The 21,514-nt window shown below is 43.0% G+C and overlaps 1 protein-coding gene, 1 long non-coding RNA gene and 6 other non-coding genes across 8 annotated transcripts; all 8 read left to right on the top strand.

The window, feature by feature from the left end:
• Positions 1 to 1,015: 1,015 nt before the first annotated feature.
• On the top strand, positions 1,016 to 1,087 carry trnam-cau (transfer RNA methionine (anticodon CAU)). Its single transcript has one exon. It is a non-coding gene; the product is annotated as a tRNA-Met (tRNA).
• Positions 1,088 to 2,087: 1,000 nt separating this feature from the next.
• Positions 2,088 to 2,159, top strand: trnam-cau (transfer RNA methionine (anticodon CAU)). Its single transcript has one exon. It is a non-coding gene; the product is annotated as a tRNA-Met (tRNA).
• Positions 2,160 to 2,354: 195 nt separating this feature from the next.
• Positions 2,355 to 2,426, top strand: trnam-cau (transfer RNA methionine (anticodon CAU)). Its single transcript has one exon. It is a non-coding gene; the product is annotated as a tRNA-Met (tRNA).
• Positions 2,427 to 3,167: 741 nt separating this feature from the next.
• Positions 3,168 to 3,239, top strand: trnam-cau (transfer RNA methionine (anticodon CAU)). Its single transcript has one exon. It is a non-coding gene; the product is annotated as a tRNA-Met (tRNA).
• Positions 3,240 to 3,435: 196 nt separating this feature from the next.
• Positions 3,436 to 3,507, top strand: trnam-cau (transfer RNA methionine (anticodon CAU)). Its single transcript has one exon. It is a non-coding gene; the product is annotated as a tRNA-Met (tRNA).
• Positions 3,508 to 3,703: 196 nt separating this feature from the next.
• trnam-cau (transfer RNA methionine (anticodon CAU)) lies at positions 3,704 to 3,775 on the top strand. Its single transcript has one exon. It is a non-coding gene; the product is annotated as a tRNA-Met (tRNA).
• Positions 3,776 to 10,704: 6,929 nt separating this feature from the next.
• Positions 10,705 to 11,767, top strand: LOC130418230 (uncharacterized). The gene is made up of 3 exons (XR_008906307.1): positions 10,705 to 10,782; positions 11,119 to 11,217; positions 11,375 to 11,767. It is a non-coding gene; the product is annotated as an uncharacterized LOC130418230 (long non-coding RNA).
• A 22-nt stretch (positions 11,768 to 11,789) lies between these two features.
• LOC130417452 (gastrula zinc finger protein XlCGF8.2DB-like) lies at positions 11,790 to 12,996 on the top strand (the record flags this gene model as incomplete). The annotated part of the gene is made up of 1 exon (XM_056743015.1): positions 11,790 to 12,996. A coding segment is annotated over one exon (945 nt), but the record flags the coding sequence as incomplete, so codon positions are not given.
• Between the last annotated feature and the right edge of the window lie 8,518 nt (positions 12,997 to 21,514).

The following is a 21,514-nucleotide window of genomic DNA, read 5'->3' as shown; positions in this document are numbered from 1 at the left end:
TAACCCAGAGGTCGATGGATCGAAACCATCCTCTGCTAACCACTTATAATAAACAACAGTATCAGCCAAAGCATGATTAGAAACTTTGAAATAATATTGAAATCAGTCCAAATACCTGTGTAGTGAGTCTTGTTGTTGAATGGCCAAGCAACGGATTCCCAATGACTTAACGGATATGGGACCGAACTCCTAAACCAGGGATTGTGGGTTCTAGGCCCATCTGGGGTGTGTTTGAGCAGAGTGGCGCAGCGGAAGCGTGATGTGCCCATAACACAGAGGTCGATGGATCGAAACCATCCTCTGCTAACCCATTTTAATGAACAACAGCATCAGCGAAAACATAATTAGAAACTTTTAAGAAACTTTGAAATTATATTGAACTGTGTCCAAATACCTTTGTGGTGAGTCTTGTTGTTGAATGGCCAGGCAACGGAGCCCCAGAGCCTAATGGATAAAACACATCCAATCTGGGGTGTGTTTGAGCAGAGTGGCGCAGCCTAAGCGTGCTGGGCCCATAACCCAGAGGTCGATGGATCGAAACCATCCTCTGCTAACCCCTTTTAATAAACAACAGTATCAGCAAAATATAATTAGAAACTTTGAAATTATGTTGAACTGTGTCCAAATACCTGTGTGGTGAGTCTTGTTGTTGAATGGCCAAACAACGGAGCCCCAATGACCAAATGGATAAGACACTGTCCTCCTAAGCCAGGAGTTGTAGGTTCGAGGCCCATCTGGTTTGTGTATGAGCAGAGTGGTTCAGCGGAAGCGTGCTGGGCCCATAACCCAGAGGTCGATGGATCGAAACCATCCTCTGCTAACCCCTTATAATAAACAACAGTATGAGCCAAAGCATAATTAGAAACTTTGAAATTATGTTAAGCTGTGTCCGAATACCTGTGTGGTGAGTCTTGTTGTTGAGTGGCCAGGCAAAGGAGCCCAAGAGCCTAATGGTTAAGGCACTGGCCTCCTATGCCAGGGATTGTGGGTTCGAGTCCCATCTGGTTTGTGTATGAGCAGAGTGGCGCAGCGGAAGCGTGCTGGGCCCATAACCCAGAGGTCGATGGATCGAAACCATCCTCTGCTAACCACTTATAATAAACAACAGTATCAGCCAAAACATAATTAGATACTTTGAAATTATATTGAACTCAGTCCAAATACCTGTGTGGCGAGGCTTGTTGTTCAATGTCCAAACAACGAAGCCCCAATTACCAAATGGATAAGGCACTGGCCTCCTAAGCCAGGGATTGTGGGTTCGAGTCCCATCTGGGGTGTGTTTGAGCAGAGTGGCGCAGCCTAAGCGTGCTGGGCCCATAACCCAGAGGTCGATGGATCGAAACCATCCTCTGCTAACCCCTTTTAATAAACAACAGTATCAGCCAAAACATAATTCGAAACTTTGAAATTATATTGAACTGTGTAAAAATACCTGTGTGGTGAGTCTTGTTGTTGAATGGCCATGCAACGGAGCCCAAATGACTTAATGGATAAGGCACTGACCTCCTAAGCCAGGGATTGTGGGTTCGAGTCCCATCTGTGGTGTGTTTGAGCAGAGTGGCACAGCGGAAGCGTGCTGGGCCCATAATCCAGAGGTCGATGGATCGAAACCATCCTCTGCTAACCCCTTTTAATAAACAACAGTATCAGCCAAAACATAATTAGATACTTTGAAATTATATTGAACTCAGTCCAAATACCTGTGTGGCGAGGCTTGTTGTTCAATGGCCAAACAACGAAGCCCCAATTACCAAATGGATAAGGCACTGGCCTCCTAAGCCAGGGATTGTGGGTTCGAGTCCCATCTGGGGTGTGTTTGAGCAGAGTGGCGCAGCCTAAGCGTGCTGGGCCCATAACCCAGAGGTCGATGGATCGAAGCCATCCTCTGCTAACCCCTTTTAATAAACAACAGTATCAGCCAAAACATAATTCGAAACTTTGAAATTATATTGAACTCAGTCCAAATTCCTGTGTGGCGAGTCTTGTTGTTGAATGGCCAAACAACGGAGCCCCAATGACCAAATGGATAAGACACTGTCCTCCTAAGCCAGGAGATGTAGGTTCGAGGCCCTTCTGGTTTGTGTATGAGCAGAGTGGCGCAGCGGAAGCGTGCTGGGCCCATAACCCAGAGGTCGATGGATCGAAACCATCCTCTGCTAACCCTTTATAATAAACAACAGTATGAGCCAAAGCATAATTAGAAACTTTGAAATTATGTTAAGCTGTGTCCGAATACCTGTGTGGTGAGTCTTGTTGTTGAATGGCCAGGCAAAGGAGCCCAAGAGCCTAATGGTTAAGGCACTGGCCTCCTATGCCAGGGATTGTGGGTTCGAGTCCCATCTGGTTTGTGTATGAGCAGAGTGGCGCAGCGGAAGCGTGCTGGGCCCATAACCCAGAGGTCGATGGATCGAAACCATCCTCTGCTAACCACTTATAATAAACAACAGTATCAGCCAAAGCATGATTAGAAACTTTGAAATAATATTGAAATCAGTCCAAATACCTGTGTAGTGAGTCTTGTTGTTGAATGGCCAAGCAACGGAGCCCCAATGACTTAACGGATATGGCACCGAACTCCTAAACCAGGGATTGTGGGTTCTAGGCCCATCTGGGGTGTGTTTGAGCAGAGTGGCGCAGCGGAAGCGGGCAGTGCCCATAACACAGAGGTCGATGGATCGAAACCATCCTCTGCTAACCCCTTTTAATAAACAACAGTATCAGCCAAAACATAATTAGAGACTTTGAAATTATATTGAACTGTGTCCAAATACCCATGTAGTGAGACTTGTTGTTGAATGGCCATGCAACGGAGCCCCATAGTCGAATGAATAAGACACTGGCCTCTTAAGCCAGGGATTGTGAGTTTGAGTCCCATCTGGGGTGTGTTTGAGAAGAGTGGCACAGCGGAAGCGTGCTGGGCCCATAACCCAGAAGTCGATGGATCGAAACCATCCTCTGCTAACCCATTTTAATGAACAACAGCATCAGCGAAAACATAATTAGAAACTTTTAAGAAACTTTGAAATTATATTGAACTGTGTCCAAATACCTTTGTGGTTAGTCTTGTTGTTGAATGGCCAGGCAACGGAGCCCCAGAGCCTAATGGATAAGACACTGGCCTCCTATGCCAGGGATTGTGGGTTCGAGTCCCATCTGTGGTGTGTTTGAGCAGAGTGGCACAGCGGAAGCGTGCTGGGCCCATAACCCAGAGGTCGATGGATCGAAACCATCCTCTGCTAACCCATTTTAATGAACAACTGTATCAGCCAAAACATAATTAGAAATTTTGTATTTATATTGAACTGTGTAAAAATACCTGTGTGGTGAGTCTTGTTGTTGAATGGCCAAACAACGAAGCCCCAATTACCAAATGGATAAGGCACTGACCTCCTAAGCCAGGAGTTGGGTGATCGAGGCCCATCTGGGTTCTGTTTGAGCAGAGTGGCGCAGCGGAAGCGTGCTGGGCCCATAACTCAGAGGTCGATGGATCGAAACCATCCTCTGCTAACCCCTTTTAATAAACAACAGTATCAGCGAAAGCATAATTCGAAACTTTGAAATAATATTGAACTGTGTCCGAATACCTGTGTGGTGAGTCTTGTTGTTGAATGGCCAAACAACGGAGCCCCAATGACCAAATGGATAAGACACTGTCCTCCTAAGCCAGGAGTTGGAGGTTCGAGGCCCATCTGGTTTGTGTATGAGCAGAGTGGCGCAGCGGAAGCGTGCTGGGCCCATAACCCAGAGGTCGATGGATCGAAACCATCCTCTGCTAACCCTTATAATAAACAACAGTATGAGCCAAAGCATAATTAGAAACTTTGAAATTATATTGAGCTGTGTCCGAATACCTGTGTGGTGAGTCTTGTTGTTGAATGGCCAGGCAAAGGAGCCCAAGAGCCTAATGGTTAAGGCACTGGCCTCCTATGCCAGGGATTGTGGGTTCGAGTCCCATCTGGGTTGTGTTTGAGCAGAGTGGCAAAGCGGAAGCGTGCTGGGCCCATAACCCAGAGGTCGATGGATCGAAACCATCCTCTGCTGACACCTTTTAATAAACAACAGTATCAGCGAAAGCATAATTCGAAACTTTGAAATAATATTGAACTGTGTCCGAATACCTGTGTGGTGAGTCTTGTTGTTGAATGGCCAAACAACGGAGCCCCAATGACCAAATGGATAAGACACTGTCCTCCTAAGCCAGGAGTTGTAGGTTCGAGGCCCATCTGGTTTGTGTATGAGCAGAGTGGCGCAGCGGAAGCGTGCTGGGCCCACAACCCAGAGGTCGATGGATCGAAACCATCCTCTGCTAACCCCTTATAATAAACAACAGTATCAGCCAAAACATAATTAGAGACTTTGAAATTATATTGAACTGTGTCCAAATACCCATGTAGTGAGACTTGTTGTTGAATGGCCATGCAACGGAGCCCCATAGTCTAATGAATAAGACACTGGCCTCTTAAGCCAGGGATTGTGAGTTTGAGTCCCATCTGGGGTGTGTTTGAGAATAGTGGCACAGCGGAAGCGTGCTGGGCCCATAAACCAGAGGTCGATGGATCGAAACCATCCTCTGCTAACCCATTTTAATGAACAACAGCATCAGCGAAAACATAATTAGAAACTTTTAAGAAACTTTGAAATTATATTGAACTGTGTCCAAATACCTTTGTGGTGAGTCTTGTTGTTGAATGGCCAGGCAACGGAGCCCCAGAGCCTAATGGATAAGACACTGGCCTCCTATGCCAGGGATTGTTGGTTTGAGTCCCTTCTGGGGTGTGTTTGAGCAGAGTGGCGCAGCGGAAGCGTGCTGGGCCCATAACCCAGAGGTCGATGAATCGAAACCATCCTCTACTAACACCTTTTAATAAACAACAGTATCAGCGAAAGCATAATTCGAAACTTTTAAATAATATTGAACTGTGTCCGAATACCTGTGTGGTGAGTCTTGTTGTTGAATGGCCAAACAACGGAGCCCCAATGACCAAATGGATAAGACACTGACCACCTAAGCCAGGAGTTGTGGGTTCGAGGCCCTTCTGGTTTGTGTATGAGCAGAGTGGCGCAGCGGAAGCTGGCTGGGCCCATAACCCAGAGGTTGATGGATCGAAACCATCCTCTGCTAACCCCTTATAATAAACAACAGTATCAGCTAAAGCATAATTAGAAACTTTGAAATTATATTGAGCTGTGTCCAAATACCTGTGTGGTGAGTCTTGTTGTTGAATGGCCAAGCAACGGAGCCCCAATGACCAAATGGATAAGACACTGACCTCCTAAGCCAGGAGTTGTGGGTTCGAGGCCCATCTGGTTCGTGTTTGAGCAGAGTGGCGCAGCGGAAGCGTGCTGGGCCCATAACCCAGAGGTCAATGGATCGAAACCATCCTCTGCTATCCCTTTTAATGAACAACAGTATCAGCCAAAACATAATCAGAAACTTTTTAGAAACTTTGAAATAATATTGAACTGTGTCCAAATACCTGTGTGGTGAGTCTTGTTGTTGAATGGCCAGGCAAAGGAGCCCAAGAGCCTAATGGATAAGACACTGGCCTCCTCTGCCAGGGTTTGTGGGTTCGAGTCCCTTCTGGGGTGTGTCTGAGAAGACTGGCGCAGCGGAAGCGTGCTGGGCCCATAACCCAGAGGTCGATGGATCGAAACCATCCTCTGCTAACCCCTTTTAATAAACAACAGTATCAGCCAAAACATAATTAGAAACTATGAAATAATATTGAACTGTGTCCAAATACCTGTGTGTTGAGTCTTGTTGTTAAATGGCAATGCAATGGAGGCCCAATGACTTAATGGATAAGGCACTGGCCTCTTAAGCCAGGGATTGTGGGTTCGAGTCCCATCTGGGTTGTGTTTGAGCAGAGTGGCGCAGCGGAAGCGTGCTTGGCCCATAAACCAAAGGTTGATGGATCGAAAACATCCTCTGCTAACCCCTTTAATAAACAACACTATAAGCCAAAACATAATGAGAAGCTTTGAAATTATATTGAACTCAGTCCAAATACCTGTGTGGTGACTCTTGTTGTTTAATGGCCAGGCAACGGAGCCCCAGAGCCTAATGGATAAGACACTGGACTCCTAAGCAAGGGATTGTGGGTTCGAGTCCCATCTGGGGTGAATTTGAGCAGAATGGCGCAGCGGAAGCGTGCTGGGCCCATAACCCAGTGGTCGATGGATCGAAACCATCCTCTGCTAACCCATTTTAATGAACAACAGCATCAGCGAAAACATAATTAGAAACTTTTAAGAAACTTTGAAATTATATTGAACTGTGTCCAAATACCCGTGTAGTGAGTCTTGTTGTTGAATGGCCATGCAACGGAGCCCCAGTGGCCTAATGGATAAGGCACTGGCCTCATAAGCCTGGGATTGATGGGTCGTGTCCCATCTGGGGTGTGTTAGAGCAGAGTGGCGCAGCGGAAGCGTGCTGGGCCCATAACCCACAGGTCGATGGATCGAAACCATCCTCTGCTAAGCCCTTTTAATGAACAGCAGTATCAGCGAAAACATAATAAGAAACTTTTAAGAAACTTTGAAATTATTTTGAACTGTGTCCAAATACCTGTGTGGTGACTCTTGTTGTTGAATGGCCAGCCAATGGAGCCCCAGAGCCTAATGGATAAGGCACTGACCTCCTAAGTGAATCGCCGGGGCAGAAGCATTCAATACTTGGACAACTGGGAGGGTTAAGGCGCAGAGAAGAGAAGTTGGGTACCATCCTGGGACATTCTGGAGCAGACTCTGATCACAGACTTCTACCGGCTACGAAGTGAGCCCCCTCCTAGTACGCCCTGTGGCGCCACTGGTGGGGGGTACTGTCGGGCCTCGGGTCTAGCTCTTTTGGTTTTCGTCTGTCCGTCCTCTGTCTTTGTTGTGTTGGGCACAAGGGTTTTATTTTGACAGTTCGCCTTGTGCCCGGAGTCCACGGGTTGAACCCCCCCAAGTGTTGCATTGTTAATTCTCTAATTTCGGTTTCCTTGTCTTCACCGGGGATCTCTTGATTCTTTCTCCCCTCTCCAGCTACCTACGTGGATTTAAGTCTTCCTGTTGGCCTTGTGAGTAAGGATTCAGCTGCTCTATGGATGGACAGGTCGTTGCACCAACGGGGAACATTCCAGGAAAAGGAGCGTGATCAAGATTTAATACCTTTGTTGGAAGGCACCACCAGCCGACGCTCATAAGCAGAACGCAAACATTTGGATAGCACATGTGACTAGAGTTGAAGTAAGATGGGGCAGAGCCGGTGGTTCTCCTGTAAGTTAGAGAGAGAGAGCCTATTAATAGTTTGTCATAAAATGTAGAGTTGTCCAGTCAGAAATCAGTGGTACCTCATGGGTGAATTTTTGAGAAGGATGGAGTGTGAACAAAAATGATTATTGGCTGCACCAAACGATCTCGGACTTGAGTTAATCAGGGTTTTTAGTGTGATAATAACACACTCTTGTTATGTGGACATTGTAATATTACATATTTTTGCTTTCACCATTTACGACATGTATACATTTGAAGTAACTATTGAAAGATAGCTTCACCATCCAAGCCCAAGATGTCCAAAAAAAAATGAAAAACTCATGAAATACTAAATAACGGGTAGGGTTTTAAATGTAAAAAATTTGATCCTACCCAAGACACACTGATGTGCTTCATGTAGTTATTTCGGTCCGTGTATCATCTGATCATTTGATTATTCCATTCAAAACAACAAACGGGAAAAGAATTATGCACATTTTTTGGGAAAACGATGTTTTTCTTCTTATTTCAGCTTGAACGGGAAATCCAATAAATAAATAAACCAAATCATTTTTGGGTGATTTCGCAAGTCTTCTGCGCAATGCACAGCCGCCTACCTGGATCGGCTCTCACTAAATCCTTGGTGTTTCCAGTCTGACGTCATCACGCAACTCTGCAGCAAGTTTAACGATCATATGTAGTTTATATGGTTAGAGTTAGGTTAGGGCTAGTATCTGGGTTAGGGTGAAGTACCGGGATCAAGTGCATGCGATCTTGCGAAACTCGAAATGGATGCATTTACATATGCTTCGTTTGTACTTTTCACTCCCGTTAAAAGAGTCACACTGAGAGAGTAGAAAATATTTCCACCATGACGGTGGAAAATATCTCAAAAATATAATATTGGACAATGCTTAACGTTCACATACAATACTTTCCAGAGCTTATACAGTCGAAGTTTGTTAGCATTCTTGCTTTTAATATGTGACATTTAAGTGAACAGATGGCCAAAGCTTGCTAGCAGCAGCAAAGGTGTAAATCCATACATTACGGTCGTAATTTAGAAGTTATGTGATGCAAACTGCCCCTCACCCCGTAACGTCACTCAACCGAATTCATTAGGTTCCCCCTGCAAAAACTACAGTTCTGCTATAGAGTAATTCACAAAAACGTTCAGTTTGTGTTGAAACTGTGAGGTTTTTATGTAGTCATTTGCACTATTACATTGCATCAGTTTTAGCTAAATTAACCTAGTAAACTGCCAAATGATTGCAGTCATATGCCTATCTAGGGAATAATTTCCTTTATGCAGATTTTGCTTGCATTAGGCTACTGTTTTTAGGTAAGCCACAGCCAGTGGCGGAGCTAGAGTTTTCACATGGGGTGTCCTGGGGTGGCCAAGGCAACTTCAGGAGGTCCATAGACCATGACAGAAAGTCAGTGTGTAATAGTGATGCGCGGATGGCGGTTAGATCCGCGGGCGCTGCGTATGATCCGCGGGACGGGTGTGTCGGGTAATAAAAAAATACATTCTGATAATTGCGGGTGGATGATTTCATTTACAATATTAAAAAAAATTCTCAAAAAATACGAATTTGTTCTGAATGCATTTTAAAGCAGGCGCTAATTTGCAGTAATTTAAAAGAAATTAACGCGTGGTGGCGGTAGAGGACGGCCTATTTCTTAAAGCAGATATGGGGGCAAAATAGATCCGAGAGAAATTCAAAAAGGGAGAAATAAAAACAAAACAAAAGGTAGGAAAGAAAAGAACCGTGTGGAAGCGTTTTAACGAAGTGTTAAGGATGAATCAAGTGGGTATGTAATATGCGTGAGGCACTGTATGTATATGAAAGCCATAAGACTGGTACCTCTTATATGGTACATCATGTGTGTGGATTTAAACATTTACAGTCAAAGACAATGCTATAAATTCGGGTCGGGTGCGGAAATCTATATCAGTGGAACTTATACGTGCGGGCGGTTGGCGGGTGGATCATTTATTTAGGGGATATCTGCACCCTATTTGCTTTAAATGACGACACATATTTGAATTAACCATCAAAAAATTCTAAATAGTTCAAAAAAGTAAATGTCATATTGAAAAGACGCATGCACTAAACTTGTCTTGTTCCAAGTTTGACATTTTCACTTTTTTCTGGCACTTAGTATCAGGTTTATGGTGTCTACACTCTTAGAAATGAAATGTTGTATTTGATTATGTCAACTGGTCCCACAAAACTTAGTTGCTTAAATGGAAAAGGTAATATACAATTAATCGTAACATAATGTTTTAAGTAAATCGCTCATAACATTGTTAATTAAATGGTACATCACACACTTATTTTGAATAAATGTAAATTATTGTCTTGAATTTAATGACTATAGCTTGATCTAGGATGACCTGATTTAGCTAAATTTATTTAACAGAAATAAGCTTTGCTAATGTTATCCATTTGTGTTGATTGTACTTAATGATTGGAACTTAGAGCAACTAAGTCTGTAGGTCAAATAAAAACACTAAAATAAAATGAATTGCTCAACATTTTTTATATTTTACATTTGTAACATTTATTAGACATTATCTCATTTAACTTCAATAAGATGATATTGAGAAAATAGAACTCAACAGAAATGCAAAACAATTATTGTTACCGCCCAGGACCTAACCAAAGGCAACACATTTTTGAGTTTCAAACTCAAAAATATAACTAACTCTTTAAAACTTTTAAGATAAATGAACATTAAACACTAACAAGTGTTTCTTTTTACTGAAAAGTGCACAATATAAAACACTTATTTAAGAAAATAACTCTCAAAATGCAGTATACGCAAAGCATGCTGGGAAATATAAGTCCTCTGCCCTATTATTACTATTTTATGTTAACACAACACAACTCCTTTATGTTGTCCCAACATGAATGGATTCAGTTATATGACTAAACATAAAACAATCATGTTGTAACCATATTTTCCAAAAGTTGTGTTGATTTAACTTAAGCAAGTTAAGTAAATTGAAAAGGCAGCAAAAACATTTTTTTTGAGTGTACCAGCTCATAAGTGCTCGCATGAAAGCCAGTTTGTGGGCTGTGTAAGCAAACATCGATGTGTTTCAAATTGCTGCTGGTTTCGGATGCTAACTAGCTATTTCAATAAGACCACCTCTCAAGTGAAGTCCGCTTTAATGACTGTAGACGTCCCCTTCTCACCCTTTTTGTACACCAGAAGTGAAGCTACATTTCGTTTTATGACAAACAAGAAAATGAAGCAATCCTGAAATGCAACCTAGAGATTATGTTCATAGACATGCATGTATTTGTTTCACACTTCATCTTCTGGACACTTTACAGACAAAGCGATTAAAGAACACAGTTTGATGTGATTAAACAAATACTAAATTCTCAAGTCCCCAAAACATTAAATAGGCCTACTATAAATACTATAAATATCAACACTGAAAAACGACTTTTATTTTGCTTCACAGCGGTCACTTAGCGACGTCACGAGGATTGTTCTGTTTGCTGTGCTTCTGCCAACTGCTGCTGAAAGGTATGCTATTATTTTTAAAGCTTCGATATATATGGTGTTTAAAACCGTATAAACCGTAAAACACATGTGCTTTAATGAGATCGTCTCACGAAATCGTTTTGCGGTTGTTATGCGCATTAAATGTAAATTGTCACTTAATATAATAGTTAAAGGCCTGTTAACAACATATGCGAAAGCTCTCAAATGGGAATGTGCTTATTATTTATTTATACATTACCTGCCTAATAGTATGATAAAGCAAATATTTACAATTTTTATTTGGATTAGATTATTCCCATACTGTATAATTTATAATTTATTTCACATCTTGACCGGTATCTTGTATCTTCAATGTAGCAGTTCATCTGTAAAGATGGATTTTGTCAAAGTGGTTATTGGCGACATCAGTGATCCAGAAGCAATCAGAATAAAAAGCGAAGATACTGAGAAACAGAGGTTGGTGTCTAATTTAGATTCCTATTTTATAATGCAAACTTCTGCATACATTTTTACACAAAGTGCAATTTTTAATATTCTTTGGTGATTAATGTGCAATTTCTGTGTGAGTTGTTTCAATTTTATTTGTCATATGAAAATAAGATGTCACCAACAGGAAAATAAATGAGTAGTGGAGTGAAGGGCTCTGATGACCTGGAGCTACAGTAGAAACCGTTATTCAGCATGCTGGTTCTGTATTAAATGCTTGAAAACCGTCTGTTCTACGGCACATTGGAGTATAATGAAGCAACATCCCCACATTAACCATCTGAAAGCAAACCAAAATGCTTCAATGAATTGCAAACTACGACGTACTAGATAGTGTGGAACTGATTTTGTGCTTGTGTTGTAAACTAATATTGTTGCACAGTGATGAAAGCAAATGATTCGGCTCTTCAGTGCAGTTAGATACATGGGTTCAGGGCTGCGTCGTTGACAGCAATGTTTTGTCAATGATAAAATATAATAAAAGTGCTGTTTTATGCTTTTAATTTGTGGTTCATGCTGTCTTTTTTACTTAAATATTGATTTTAGACCTGACGGAGGTGAAAGATCCACAACGGAATAAATTCGAGGAGAAATATCAGTGTCAGGACCCTTATGAAAACATACCCGGAGAAAAACCTCGTACATGTCAACCAACTAACACAAATTCTTCACAAAAAAAGACGTTTGTGTGCCCCCAGTGTGGAAAGAGTTTCAAACAAAAAGGACATCTTGAAGATCATATAAGAATTCACACTGGTGAGCGGCCTTTCATTTGCCTTCAGTGTGGAAGGAAATTCACACACAAAGGAAATCTTAAGGATCATGTGAGAATTCACTCTGGAGAGAGGCGATTTGCATGCCAGCAGTGTGGAAAAAGATTCATGCATAGTGCAAACCTTGTGGATCACAAACGAATTCACTCCGGAGAGAAGCCCTTCACATGCACTCAGTGTGAAAAGAGTTTTACACATGCCACAAGTCTCAAAACTCACTTGCTCTCTCACTCTGGAGAAAAGCCATACACTTGTGATCAGTGTGGTCCAAAATTTCGCCTGGCGGCACACTTGAAAAGACACCTGAGAATTCACACAAGTGAGAGGCCGTATGTGTGTTCTTTTTGCGGAAAGAGCTTCTTATGGCTGTGCTACTTTAAAGACCACCAGAAGAGACACGCTGATGTGAAAGCCCACGTGTGCTCTGACTGCGGCAGTGCCTTCACTAGAGCCAGCGAATTAAAACGGCACCAAAGAACCCACACTAGAGAAAAACCCTACAAGTGCTCATATTGTGGAAAGTGCTTTTCTGAGTCTGGAAACTTGAAAAAACACGAGAGAGTTCATACTGGAGAGAAGCCGTACCTCTGCCCTTCATGTGGGAAGAGTTTCAGCCAGTTTAGCCATCTACTGAGACATTTAAAAGGACATTGTCCAAAGTTGTCACAGTTTATCCTCAGACCCCAAGCTGAACGACTTCTTCCTGGGACCTGAAAGTAAACATCAGCCCTAAAGTTGATCACAGATTATCATGCGGTCTGAAGATAAATGTTGAGCCTGAAGCTGAACAAAGTTTGTTGTGTGATGTAAAGGTGAACACAGGGCCTGAAAGTGAACAAAATTGATCTTCCGGACACTTTCAAGTAATTTGTATGAAATTCAAAATGGCAATTTCATCTAAAAGGGTAATTTGCTAAAATGCTTTACTTGAAGAACAACAATTAAGATTTTGGCAATAAATTATCCAAAACCAGTAGCATAGTGTTATATATTTTGTTTGCTCATGTACTTTCATCTTCCCTGATGGTTGCAACAATGTTTGAATCCAGAGAAATTCACAATTGAACCAGTTTATCCCCCTCTTGCTGTCAGACTACTCCTTTCTGGTCCTAAACTGATGTGGTTTTCCAAGCACATGGCCCAGGACTAACCGTACACTGTAAAAAAATTCTGAAAAAACAATTTAAAATAAATTGTAAACTGGAAAAACAGAAATATACCGTAAAATATTTTTTTCAGTAAAATTATAGGATATAAGGATAAATATTAAATTGTTTCCCCCTTTTCTTGTGAATGTGTTGTTCTGTAATTTTATAGTTTTTGACTGTATATCAACAATAAACTTTAAAAAAAGAAATCTTGTTAAAAAACTTTTCTGGTAGATGGGGCGCCAGAAAAAACGTAAAATAAAGGGAGATTTTTACGGGAGAATTACAATTCCCCTGTTTTTCTTGTAAATTTTTCGTTTTTTGGCATAAAAAAATATATATATATAAATTTCATGTTTATTTTACGTTTAACGAGGATAATCTGTAAAAAAAAAATTTTTACAGTGGAGCTAGATTTATGGGAAAGAGAAGACATTTCGTTTCGTTTATTATATTTATATTGCATCGATTTTGGAGCGTTACAGTTTCACAAATGAATGTGTTTTGTACTTAAAGACACCACATGTCATTGTTTTGTAGTCAAATCCGACTTTAGTGACACTCCCAATGTGTGTATGACTTGCCATGCGTTCCAATTCACCTACTTATACTAGTCCTAATAGTAGGTACTTTTGAGCGCATGGCAAAATAGAGTGCACAAACTGGGACAAACTAACAGGACGTGGAAGTGACTGTTGTTGCCTAGACGAGTCACCCACATCAAAATACAGCTCTTCTTTCAAATAAGGTATTAATCCATTCAATATGTCATATGTATTGTTTACTGTATAGTTACATTTGTTAATTTAGTGATGCATAAGTTATATAATATATTAATGCAGTGGAGCGTCACTAAACTCCGCCTACTCGTGTTGATTTGTGTGTAATATCATCCGTCAGATTGTGCATCATTCTGCACTTAAAAGGAGTAGACCATCAGGGAATCTTTGAAATACTATTTTCAACATGCTACGATGCGGGACATACTAACTCTTCTTTCCAATACTATAAGAATACCCAAGAATTACAATTGCTGTCATGAATGTAAAATACCACCCACTGGCCCAACGACGGAATCCAATGGTATGGTTGAAGGGAAGTTATGAAGTTATTTAAAAACTGATACAATTTGGTTCAATTTACATGACTACTGTTGGAGGGATTTGACTCCAATTTTAATATAATATCAAATAAGTTATATGATATTTTCAATGTATCTGTTAATCAAAGTTAATTTTACCTTTAAATCTTCATACTTTATTTATATATATAGTTTTCCTTTCACACAGAGTCTCACGCGACCGGGTTCGTGGATCTCACGGTCACCAAACTGTCAGTTCTGATCTTAAATCAGAGATTGCCGGGTAAACTAATATAATTAAGTCTGCCCGCCCAATGCTTGCTAAGAAACATAACAATAGTTATTTTAGTCACGACCATGCAACTTGCTAAGGCAGGTGATAGGTGGAATTGTGGTACGTGTGAGCTTTAGTAAATGTTCCCCACCTGTAATTTCAAAACTCCAGTCCGTCCTATCCTAACAAAATTGATTTTGGGGAAACAGAACAGGCTCCTTTCAATCTACCAGTAATAACAGTGTCTGAAGAATTTAGATATAATCAATAATAACAATTTATAATGCCAGGCTTGGCTCTGAACACTGTAATAGGCTTTGTGAGAGATGTTTTTATTGCTCTTATTTTTGTTGTCCTAATGTTTGACCCAATTGCTTCCATTGTTTACTCAAATTGTAAGTTGCTTTGGATAAAAGCATCTGCTAAATGACTAAATGTAAATGTTAGGTACAACATCAATTAAAATAATAGAATGCACATACAAATAATAGACAAAGATGATTAACATAATATAAGAATAAAATAAAACCACAAAGTTTATCATGCCTGGCAAAATTAAGACACACAGTTGAAGTGTGGGAAGTTCTGGTTACAGATGCTTCCCTGAGTCTTTTGCACCTTATATACCCATGTAACAAAGAAATGTCTTAAAGAGTATGTAGCATATGGTTTTTAAGGTTCTACTTTGGTTTATGGAGTGTCCAACAACAAGTTTATGTACATACAATGTGTAAAAACACTATAATGTCGTAATAATAGGCAGTTATTCGTACCTTACTTGTTGATTGACTCTCAAATGATTCGTTCCACGATTCATCCGTCTAGGCCCCTCCTACCCGCTACCTTGTGTCATGTGATTGGTCAGATGGTGTAGTCTGTTGTGATTGGTCAAACGCGTTCATCATTTATCGCAAATGGAACCCCCCTACCATCATTACAGGATTACGGTTTACATGTGGTTGGATGTCTTTTTATATATGTGTAGCTAGAGATGGCGGCGATTTTACCGTACCAATTTGAGCCCGAGTCTGACGAGGAAGAAGTCGCTAATCCACAACAAACTCCACCACGACTGGAGCAGGATGTTTGTCAGTGGCACGTGACAACTCTTGTCATAAAAACTCGCAGTGTGACAACATGCATGTTTTGCTTTTGCTCATCAATGAAATCAAATATTATTTTTTCTTAAAATACTGTTGTAAAGGGATTTTTGTCACGGAAGGAAGGAGAAAGGGTCTGCGTGGCTGGTAAGTAGCTTTTATTGCTCACAAAACAAAACAAAGTAAATAATATTTAATTGTGTCCTCTCGACACATTCGCAATCCTTGGGTTTCGGTTTCTCAATCGCCTCCTTCTACGCAGCCAAACTCTCTGTCGACTCTCCCCATGTGCTGGCTTTTATCCTCTTCACGCCAATCACTGCAAATACAGACAGGTGTTTACAATCAGTCTTTGACCTACTTATTTCCTGCTGATTTCCTGTCTCTCTCTCTCCAGACTCCACTAGACCACGCCCCCCTTGCCACATACCCCCACCGCCCGACTCAGACCGGGGCCCCATCCGGCCTGCAGCTTCCCGCCCCCTCCTAGAGAGGAAGTCCGCTACTACCATCTGGGTCCCCGGTCTGTGGACCACCTGGAACTTAAAGGGTTGTAAAGCCAGATACCAATGGGTGATCCGCGCGTTAGTATCCTTCATGCGGTGGAGCCATTGGAGGGGTGCGTGGTCCGAACTGAGGGTGAACTCCCGCCCCAGGAGGTAATAGCGAAGGGTGAGAACGGCCCACCAGATCGCCAAGCACTCCTTCTCAATGGTGCTGTACATTAGTCGCAAGCTCTCAAGGAGGGAGACGATGTACAGCACCATTGAGAAGGAGTGCTTGGCGATCTTGGCGATCCACCTCCTGGGACAGGACCGCTCCTTGCCCCCTGTCCGATGCGTCCGTCTGTAAAAGAAAGGGGAGAGAGAAATCAGGAGCGTGCAATAGCGGGCCACCACACAGAGCAGCCTTAACTTGGGTGAAAGCCTGCTCGCATGGCTCCGACCATTGTACGGGATCTGGTGCCTCCTTGTTAGTGCGATCCGTCAGAGGGCTGGTGAGGGTTGAATAGTCCGGCACAAACCTTCTGTAATAACCTGCCAACCCCAGGAATTGCCTCACCTCCATTTTGGTCTTGGGTCTTGGGGAGGTTGCAATTGCTGCTGTCTTGTCAATTTGGGGACGCACCTGCCTGTGACCCAAGTGGAAGCCCAGATACCTAACCTCCACTCGCCCAATTGCACACTTCTTCGGGTTAGCCTTGAGTCCCGCTCCTCTCAGCGAACCCAAGACCGCATTTAGGTGCTGCATATCCCGCTGCAAATCATTACTATAAATGACAATGTCATCCAAGTAAGCAGCAGCATATGCCGCATGTGGACGTAGGATACGGTTCATGAGACGCTGAATGGTCGCTTGGTCTCCGAATCAGCCGAACGGAAGTGTGACAGATTGTCGTAATCCAAACGGCGTAGTGAAAGCTGTTTTTTCTTTGGATAAAGGATATAAGGGGATCTGCCAGTATCCTTTTGTCAAATCCAACGTCGGATAAAAACGAGCCGCACCTCGCCGATCAAGCAGCTCGTCAATCCGCGGCATTGGATATGCATCGAATTTCGACACAGCATTCACCTTGTAATAGTCCACACAGAACCGTACCGAGCCGTCGGTTTTGGGAACCAGAACTATCGGGCTGGCCCAGTCACTGTTGTACTCCTCTATTACTCCCATATCTAGCTTTAGTAGAGTAGGCGGGGCGAGACCGTGGTTCGAGTCCGGTGAGTAATTTTGAATGAGCGCCAGCTATGCGCACACCGGGCTCGAATCACGTAGGAGATAGGGAGCATATAAAAGGAACGAGCGACCGGACCCGAACATATGTTAAGTTTATATTTATGGTCTTGTGTATTTGTATTTATGTTTATGTTTGGTTCGCCGGCGGTCGTCCGTGAGGGGCCGCCGGCTTTATTACTTTATTAAATGTTTGTAAATGTTTTCCGGTTCCCTACTCCTTCCGTCCATATCTTGAACCTTATTACATTAGCATAGCGTCTAATTCTTCCTGAACCACTTTTTTCTTGTGTTCAGGTAAACGATACGGCCGACCACGTACAAACACTCCCGGTGTGGTCTCAATATGGTGCTCTATGAGTCTAGTACGGCCAGGCAGAGGCGAGAACACATCGGGAAAACAAGCCTGCAACCTGTCAAAGTCAGTGATCTGGGATGGCGAAAGGTGATCCCCCAGGGGCCAGAGTGTTCGGTTGAGTTTTTCTTCCTACCTCTGGCCCGAGATCATCCTCCCTTTCTCCACCGTCGCCAGCATCACTGCGTCCAGCTGACTCCATTTTTTAAGGAGGTTGAGGTGGTATAATTGATGTGCTCTGTTTCTGTCTAGTCTTACCACCTCATAATTGAGGTCCCCTACTCGTTGTGTAACCACAAAGGGTCCTTGCCACTTGGCGAGTAATTTTGGGCTGGATGTTGGAAGCAATACGAGGACTTTCTCTCCCGGTGTAAATTGACGTAATCTGGCGCCCCTATTATATTGCCGGCTTTGTCGGTCCTGGGCCTGTAACAAATTCTCCATAGAGAGCCGCCCCAAGGTGTGGAGTTTTGTTCTCAGGTCCATTACATACTGAATTTCGTTCTTGCTAGCGTTAGGTCCGTCCTCCCCAAGTTTCCATTAGGACATCTAACACCCCACGGGGCTGACGTCCATAGAGCAACTCGAAGGGGGAAAACCCAGTGGAGGCTTGGGGAACCTAGTGCACGACAAATAACAAGGGCTCCAGCCATTTATCCCAATTTTTGCCGTCCTCGTGAATGAACTTTCGGATCATGGTTTTTAAAGGACAGATAAAACGTTTGACCAGTCCGTCCGTTTGTGGGTGATACACACTGGTCTGAATCGTTTTCTCACCCAACAACCCGTATAGTTCGCGGATTGTCCGTGACATGAACGTCTTTCGGGATTCCCACGCGGGAGATTAACGAGAACAATGCGTCCACCACACTTTTAGCGGAAATATTGCGGAGCGCCACTGCCTCGGGGTATCGGGTTGCATAGTCCACAATGACCAATGCAAAGCGGTGCCCTCGTGCGGAATGCTCTAACGGCCCGACCATGTGCATACCATTTCGCTCGAAGGGGACCTGGATTAAAGGAAGAGGGCACAATGGTGCTTTTGAAGTGGCCGGTGTGTTTTGCGGCCAAAATAAACGGGCCGTTAAGCGATTCAGTGTTGCGGTATGCCCCAAGTGTCTTGCCATCGGATTAGCATGAGCCGCCTGAAAAAGCATTTTCCGGCGGCTCGTTGGAATGAACCATTGTGCTGTATCCTTCTTTGACTGAGCATCTTGGGTCACTCGATACAACCTGTCCTTTATCATTGTCAAAATATGGATAGGTGAGCGGCTGTGCCGGTTGGAGAGACTGCCCGTCGATTGCGCGGACCTGCTCAAACGCATTTTTCAGCGATTCATCTCGGGACTGATCCAGGGGAAAATCATCGCACGATGAGAGAATCCGTCTCTCAATCGCGCTCCGTTCCACTGAATCTGTCGTCGAGAGTCCCGGCTCCGCCACTCCAAATTGTGCAACCGCCCCTCTCCACTCCTGTCCATCCCCAGAGACACCCGCACATAAATACCCTAATAACACACTAAAATCCAGCCAATTCGTCCCCAAAATCAGTGGATGTCGGAAGTGTGAGTTAAACGCTACCTCAACTGTATACAGCCTGAATCCACCAAGGTCCGCGTGGGGAGGTGGCCACCGTCCCCAAGCTCCAGCGACCGGTAACGCAGTTGCTGCTGCTCCGGGGTGCGACCGACCCGTTGGAGGACCACCTTTCGAAGGTCCGTGTAGTCCAGGAGGTTCTGGACTGGCAGTTGTTGAGCCACGAGCTGGGCCTCCCCCGACAACAGCGGGATTAGCCGGGGCTCCCAACTCCATCAGGGCCAGTGAGATACATCCGCGGACCTTTCGAAAAGGTCTATGAAGGCCTCCGGGTCGTCCTGTGGCCCCATCTTATGGAGCAGCACGGGGTCGGAGGGCCGGTGGCCGCTGGTATCTCCCTTCTTGTAATCCAGCCACGGAACAGCTCGCGGTCATCCGACTGTGCCTGGAAGAGCCTCTGGAATCTTACTTCCTGGTCTCCCTGTAGCGACAGCAGGGCCTGATGTTGCTCCTGGTAGAGACCAGCGAGCGCATGGATAACTTCCACTAACGGCGAGCCTGGCGGGTTCTGCATTGCGGCGGCGTTCTCCTACCTTCCCGGGTTTCGGCACCAATGTAAAGGAGTTCTTGTCACGGAAGGAAGGAGACAGGGTCTGCCTGGCTGGTAAGTAGCTTTTATTGCTCACAAAACAAAACATAAAGTAAATATAAATAATATTTAATTGTGTCCTCTCGACACATTCGTAATCCTTGGGTTTCGGTTTCTCAATCGCCTCCTTCTACGCAGCCAAACTCTCTCTGTGGACTCTCCCCTCGTGCTGGCTTTTATCCTCTTCTCGCCAATCACTGTAAATCCAGACACGTGTTTACAATCGGTCTTTGACCTACTTATTTCCTGCCGATTTCCTGTTTCTCTTTCTCCAGACTCCGCTAGACCACGCCCCCTTGCCACAATTGTTAATACGTTAGTAATACTATTATTTCGTCTTAACTGTGCGTTGTCATGGTACTTTTCAGAAAGTCGACGTCATGAAAAATTATTGTAGTTTTACCCAAATATATCTGTATAGGTGCACATGAGGCAAATGTGTCAAAATGCAAAGTTAATAGCAAGATAAACCAACTGTAAAATAACGGTACATGCTAATGTTAGCAATTTATGCATTAGCTAAACACATACATAAGGTACGAAAAATTTTCCTGAAGTAAAGACAAAAATCAAAAGTCACACTAACAGGTTGGGATTTGGAGGAGCTAACAGGTCCAAAAAGAGTTTGTATTGCTACCTCTTTCAAGGATAGTCGTTTCACATACCCTGCAGTGAACGTGCCAAGATTATGAAACCAATCTTCGGTTAAATTACGCGCGAACAGTACAACCCTGGGGTTATACTTCTTCACGTCTCGATTTTGTGATTCAGAGTCGACTCCCATTTTTACAAGCAAATTACTTTGTTATTTATTCACCTTCGGACTTACAACTTGGCAGACAGCTTACTTTCAAACACGGCAACATAACAGACTGGATGAAATGTCATTTTCATGATCTCATGCTACGTACTCTTTAGAGTTAAAAATCTCAATACACTCTTTGTTAGGTTTGAGGGATATAGACCCTTTTACCCTTCGCACCATGACCTTTTAAACAATGCCAAACATGATGTTCAAGTCTTCATAAACGATATACACAGTATGAAAAGAGTAAGCACTTTTCCAATGATCATGGCTTGAAGAGATGAAGGGGAGGGGAGAGGTGTGATAAGTTACTTATAGAAAATAGTCATGCTTTGCTGTATGCAAATGTACCTTGAGTATTTATGTCATTTCTTTAAGTGATTGTCCTTCAACAAAACCTCGAGTTATATGCTGTAGATGAATTTGGTTCACTTTAAATTCAGTTGACAGTTGTTAATTTGTTTCTTTTATTTACTGAACGCTGAAGAAATTAAATAACAAAAGCAAATGTAGAATTCCTCTTTATTGAATGTAAAAAATGAGAAATAAATCTAGAGATCTTTTAATATTTATGGAGCTACAGTACCAAACACCGCTGCTTTACCATTGGAAAATCCCAATGGCAAACCTGGCTCATACGGGACACCTCAATCAATCATATAATGGCAGTGAAGTCAGTGGCGGTTGAGTTTTAAGTTGCATAGTTTCTTGAAACAATTTAACATTGGAATTGAATCTGTTCATTTAAAAATAGAGTTTATTGTGCTTACACAGCAGTGACTTTAGTCACTTAAAATTTCCTTTAAACCTAATTT

Source organism: Triplophysa dalaica, chromosome 3 (assembly GCF_015846415.1).
Source record: "Triplophysa dalaica isolate WHDGS20190420 chromosome 3, ASM1584641v1, whole genome shotgun sequence".
NCBI lineage: Eukaryota > Metazoa > Chordata > Actinopteri > Cypriniformes > Nemacheilidae > Triplophysa > Triplophysa dalaica.
The sequence above is the reverse complement of the archived record's forward strand: the minus strand, read 5'-3'. Positions and strand labels throughout refer to the sequence as shown.